We start from the raw sequence: 6,350 nt of genomic DNA on the forward strand, positions 1-6,350 counted from the left end.
CTAGTACATCATTACCCTCTTTAAAGAATACCTTAGCACCGTTGGTGGTTGCAGACTTCACGGAGAAAAGTTCCTGGGGGTACGATGGGATGTATAATGCGTTCTTTAAGGTCACATTACGCCGTCGTCCCTCGCTGTCAACCAAACACACCTGTGCTTCTCCTCTGGCTCGTGCCACTCCGAAAGTACGCCTCCCGTCAGCTAACTCCATGGAGTGGGTCTCCGGCTTGAAGTTGGTGTCGAAACGCCGGAACTTTCTCTCGTCGTTGATTATGTGCGACGACGCTCCCGTGTCGACAAGCAATCCCTTCTGGTGGGTCCGCATCTGCTGTCCCAGTAGGCTGGCACCTCCTGTTTGCACCTTGAAGGTGCAGTCGTCTCGTCCCGCAGCATGTCCACCACCGGTCCGATGTCCGCCGCCATCTTGTGCGTGTGCCCTCCAGGCGCCATCTTGTTGACGATTCTTCTTTGTGCACGCGTTGTCCGTGTGCCCATTGCTCTTGCAATGACTGCACCACGCTCTCTTGGTGCATTCGTCTTTCCGGTGGCCCGTCTCTCCGCATCGCCAACACACCAGCCCGTTGCGCTCACCTTCCTCGGCTCGGGGGAAACGTTTGGCAAGCTTTTTCCCCGGCGTCGCCTGGGCCTTCAGCACTCGTTCGTCCATCACGTCCGAGGCTGAATCTGTGTCTTCTGCGGCCTCAAAGTTCCTTAGCTTCGCCTTGAACTGTCCCAACGTCAGCTCCGTATCTCCGTGTGTCACAAGTAATGTGAACGGCTTGTATTTCTCTGGTAAACCACGCATTACCATCGCCATCATCAATCCTTCACTCGGTGCTTCGCCAGCGTTCCTGAGTGCCGTGATGATCTGTTCCGCTCCGATAATATACTTCGTCATCGTCTCGTTGACCGTCTTCTTCAGCGCGGTTAACGTCGTGTACAGAGTTACAATCCGTGGTCTGCCTCTAGCGATAAAGTGTTCTCTCAAAACTTTGAGACTTTCTCGGCCTTGGTCCTTAGTGTCTCTGAATATAAGTCCAAGACTAGTATTATCGAGAAGTGGAGCCAACGCACAATATGCGTCCTCGTTCAGCTTCTCGTCCGCGATCCGCTCCTCCGCGGTCCGGTCTCCCGTAGGTGCTCGTAGGATCGTTTCTTTCAATCCTACTCCATGCATACAGCACAGTATCCTTTCCTCCCAGAGCTCGTATTCCTCTGCGTTCCCGTTGAACGAGGGCCATTTACTTCTGTGGGAGTTTGCCATGTCTTTCTGTGTTGTCGCTCCCGGTAGCTCAGCTTAGCGCCCTGTTAGCTTAGCTTTAGCTTCCCTGCTAAACTTAGCTTTAACACGCGGCTGCTAACTAGCACTCTTAGCGCGTACTCCCGAACTTGAGAATCATTCGTCGTTATCTGGGCCCATAACCTGTTAGCAGATTTAGATTTAAACCTTTTGTCTCCTGCAGCAGAAAGGTGAATAATCTCAGTCGTTCAAGTTTAGCCATTCATCACGGCGTTATTTATTTTAGGCACACATCTCAAGAGGCTTGAGGACAGACAGAGAAGGGGCGTGACTTCCAACGGTCTTATACCCTAGGTAGTGACATCATCAATCATGTGGTACAGCAGCTAACCAATGAACACAAGTTAGTAGTCGCAGCTACTTACAAAGACAATGTGGTGCACAGTAATAATATAAGTCATATACAATATACATATATCTATGTCATATTCTAACAGACGGTACTCAAGATGGCGCAGACAAATCAACTTCCGGTGATACCGAGGACCGAGGAGCGAGGAAATGAAAATAATCGACCTGAGAAGGACCCTATGCAAGTGGTGCAGTGACGCATCCTAAAACCCGGAAGTAAGCTGCGCATGGGTTCTCTCGACAAAAAAGCAATGGGATTTCTCCATAGAATTTTGGAAAATAGCTCGAAATAAGGTCTGTGGAAAAAGAACCTGTTAGCAGTGATGCAAACACAGGTATGGTGAAAAAAGAGAGAACTATTCGAAGCAGAAAAAAAACAGCGTAATATACCATCTGACAATGGCCTGTGCTATAATCCTTCAATTAACTGGCTGTTCTTTATAATTTACTCAGATCAATAGGAGACAGAGATGTTAAAGAGCATCTTGCAGGGTTTTTTTTTTTCTACATTTATGCTTAAACTTGCTTGAAAATTACAATTAAAAAAGTGAGTGTAGGATTTGATATGTTTTACGAGACATAAGGGCAGGAATTCAGAGGGAAAGAAGCAATTTTGAGCTCTGCTCTTAAAAACTGCTTTTTTTTAAGGTCATACGTCAAACGCGTCATATTACAAAACAAAGGGGAAACATCTCCGCTCTCTGACCGCGGGTATAGTTAATAGTTGCGTTGAGTTGAGTGGTTGTGTTTTAGTGAGCTGGTATTTTTCGGTGGTTTTACATTGTATTTCACCATTTGTAATCATGGTGCAGTATTGTGTTTGTGCAGGTTGCACAAATACCAGCCTGTCAGGACATCGAGTCCACAGTAAAAAGGACCGGAGCTAGCGTTCGGTGCGTTGTGCATCCACCTCCCTGCAGCACATACTCTAACGCCGGTCACTCACCAAGATAGCTGCCCAGTTCTCCACTGGTTCTCCTCACACCACAGCTCAATTTCTCTCCGATGGCCGTTATTTCTTCTAATCCTTGGCTGCTCCTGGTCTCTTGGACGCCTAGCAGGCTCATAATTATAAGGTTGTGGTCCGTCATATGCATTCGAATATTCATGTTCAACTTCTTCTGTGTCTTCTGCGTCGAAACTAGCATTGGGATCCATGTTTATTAATACGTTACACCGGCCGCTCTCCCCCTTGTGTCCCCCGTGTTACATCACACGCGGGAGGTCACGTGCCGAGGCTTTTTTATGCGGAAGTGAACATTTCTTACAAAAACGACGCCAGATGTCACTGTAGTGTATATTTCTGTATATTTTTGGGAAAATCTAATCTGATTTTCCTACACATTTATTCACAGGTGTCTTTAACCTGGAAGTTGCTCTTTAAGTTATAAATCAAGGGTTTTTATTATTATTTACAGCAGGGGTGGGGAACCTTTTTCCTTTCAATTTGTTCAACATCCTCTGAGGGCCGTACAAATTATTGCACTCAACCTCTGCTTAAAAAAACTAAAATCACAGCCCATTCATTTGGACTTTCTTTCATGCTGTGCAAAGAAAAAGCAACCTCTTAATCCAGATATCTCACCATGACTCATGTTTGACGCATGCATGCATTTATTCACGTGCACGGTTGTGGCATGACCACCAAAACAGAGAGATATGGACACAAGATGTGTGCAAATGTATTTAGTATCCTATCCATGTGAACATGATTTAAGGGGCATGCTCCCCCGGGATGATTTTTTTTTTAAATATTGAAGTTAAAAGCATGAATCTGGTGCACTTTGAGAGCAACATGAGGAGATCTATGGATACATCTTTCAACACCCATATGAAACAGAACTGTAAGCAGATTTTTCTTTTTGGATATTTTACAAATCACTCCCCTTTCAAACTCTATTCTTGTTATTTTGAACACATTTTTTTTGTTACTGTCATATAGTATTTTATACCTGTTAATAATTTAGTCTCTAATGTCTCATTAATAACTATAATGATCATATTAAGGTGTGCCTTAACCTCACTGAGCTGAGGTTATTTGAGCCTCTCAGGAGAGAGCTCTCTTCCACCTGGTTGTAGAAAAGCTCTTTAAATTCGTTAGTATAGCTAGCTAGCCAGATGCTAATAACAACAGATCGCCACTGTGCCGGCATGTGTACGGCTCCTTATGGGTACTGCAATATTTGAAGAGCTGGAGCGGCGTTCCGGTGCTCTCCGTTAATCCTTTCAGACGAGACATAACCACGTGAAGATCTATGGTGAAGACACTTACGCTCGTGTTGTGTTCAATGAACCTGTCCTTGGCCAGGAAAAACAGGCACTCGCTTGTTTAATTATTTTGCGATCTAGATTTCTTCTTCTTTTTTGAAGTGAGAAGTTGTCCGTTCGTCAGTCGGACGGACGGACGGACCCCCCCCCCCAAAACGAAAACTCTTCGGTTCTCCACGAATTACACAAGTCACCCAAATCAGCGTTAAAAAAGCGGGAGGCGCCGAAAAGCGACGACTTTGCATCACTGTGTTAGATAAATGCACGTTTTGTCCACATGTCTACCCTACCTTTATAATTTTCGAATCATAAATCTAATCGATAGATTTATGATCGATAGATATATGATTAGCATAAATTCGTTCATGATGGCTCACTTTAGTGATAGTGATGACATTGTTGCGAAATTATTAACCGAGTCATTTTCAAGATTGAGTTACAATGATAAATTGGAGGGGCAAAGGATCTGCATGACCCCGCCATCAAGTGCTTCATTCAAAAGAACAGGAGGATGGACTTGTGTTTAAGTGATGTGGGCCGCCGTGCCGACTTAATTCATTTGTAATTATTGCTTGGCTGTGGGTGCCCTGTCATGATAGGTGTTTAGATAAATGGTGTTGTTTTGTGTGGTAGAGGGTCGCTGTCATTGATGCGTTTTGCACCCCGGGGCACTGTTTTGAGGGGGGGGGGGGGGGGGGGGGGGGGGTCAGAGGGCCTAGGTATAAAAGTCACGGCTCGCCACTGAATTCTGATGATTCTGACTAGGAACAACAAAAACAAACAAAGGTACTTTTAGAGTTTAAACATTAACACTTCTGTGTAGCATGAATTACATGGGAACAAATATGGCTGTTTACCAGCTGAACTGGGGCATTCTACTAGCTACATTACAAACTAGCTGTAAACACATTTTTTATGGGATCCACCTACTGTAGTGAGAGCTCTGCCAGCAGTGAGCCGCTCTGTAAGGGAGGGTCGTTTATTCACAAATAACCCTCTCTGGAAAATCCTAAATTGTGGAATACTTTGGCCATTCAAATGCTTTTTTATTAGATTTCTAGCGATGATGATTTGAGGTCTCGCCAGGAGAACGTGTATATGCGGTAGCTTCCATGTAAAGTTAGCATCAACCCTCACGGGTGAAAACAGTATTTCCGGTCTCAAAGTTTTCTTAATAAAACCAGGAGTATTCCCCTCACTGTCAAATGATTACACAGTGATATCTGCATTACTCATCCACTAAAAAACATCAGTTTATCCTGGTTAATTACACAACATTGATTGGTTTAAATTGTGTACAATGCTTTTGTGTTTGTAACCTTCGATTCGGAGAAACAAATTGTTTTTTCGGAGTTTAGACACTACAGAGTTTCCGAAGACACTACAGTACCCAGAATCCCCAGCTATCGTTTGGGACTACAACATCCACCTTGCTTTACAAATCCCGTGATTAGTCCTCAAGCCCTGTGATTGAATGTTGGAGTGGCAGTGCGACAAGGTTATGCCGAGCGTCAAACAGGTCTTTGAAATGGAATGGAACCACGGCAGACTATCCAAAACTGGACTCGGACGGGTCCATCCCATCCCCCCTCCCCCACCCCGTCCCCAGAACTACACATGCTGGCTATTGTGTGTTTCGCAACATGTTCTATGGCACGTCTCTACTGGGAATTGACGTTTTCGTATTTCCCACAATTAGAAGTTGCCAGTATTAAACTGTTTACACCCCTGGAGGTTTAGGGGATACGAAACACATTGGTGTTATCACATGTATAACATATAATTAATAAATGGGTGAAAATTGCTTGTGTCCATAATGGGCAGCATTAATATGCCCACATGACAGCTAAGGTCAGAATAGCTTTATTTAACAGCTGGTCTTATGTCTGTGTACCCTCCTGTTGTTAATTCAAAAGCCTGAAACATGCACTTGTATAGGTTCAGAGGCAAATTTTGCAAATATGGCAGTAGCCATCGATCATCTTAAAGGCCATGTAATGCATCTAACACAGGTGTTTTTTAACATGTAGTTTAGATATCACCAGAATAAAAATAAATACAAATGTTTAAAGTTTGGTCATAATTAAATGACATAACCGATTAAAAACCGATGTTGGTTCCGAAGTTTGCCGAGTACGCCCCCGATCACTCCCGAACGAGCGGTGACGTCACACGTGGCAAATATTGCCATTTGATAAAATCAGTCCAAATGGCAAGCAACGCGACAACTTCAGACAGCGACAGCGATCATTCAAGCTCAGATTCGGTGGGTTATCTGGATTCAGTTACAGAAGTAGAGAGTGAACCAGCTAGCCTTTCACTTCAAGGCATCTTGCCTTATCAGTACGAGCCTCCTGCCCGGCAATCGAACAACGAGGCAGAAACTTGTGAAAGAGAAGCGGATTCCGCAGCCGGCGAGACTCGAGTCGGC

General features: G+C 44.6%; 1 protein-coding gene across 1 annotated transcript in view; it reads right to left on the reverse strand.

Annotated features, from left to right (window-relative positions):
• LOC307028144 (uncharacterized protein) overlaps positions 1 to 1,180 on the reverse strand; it is a 207,705-nt gene extending 206,525 nt beyond the window's left edge. Inside the window, exon 1 of the mRNA XM_079662949.1 lies at positions 152 to 1,180. Coding sequence (XP_079519075.1) covers positions 152 to 1,177 — 1,026 coding nt within the window. The 5' untranslated portion in view covers positions 1,178 to 1,180. The remainder of the gene's footprint in view (positions 1 to 151) is intronic.
• Positions 1,181 to 6,350: the final 5,170 nt, after the last annotated feature.

This window comes from Notothenia rossii (genome assembly GCF_949606895.1).
Source record: "Notothenia rossii genome assembly, chromosome: 2".
NCBI lineage: Eukaryota > Metazoa > Chordata > Actinopteri > Perciformes > Nototheniidae > Notothenia > Notothenia rossii.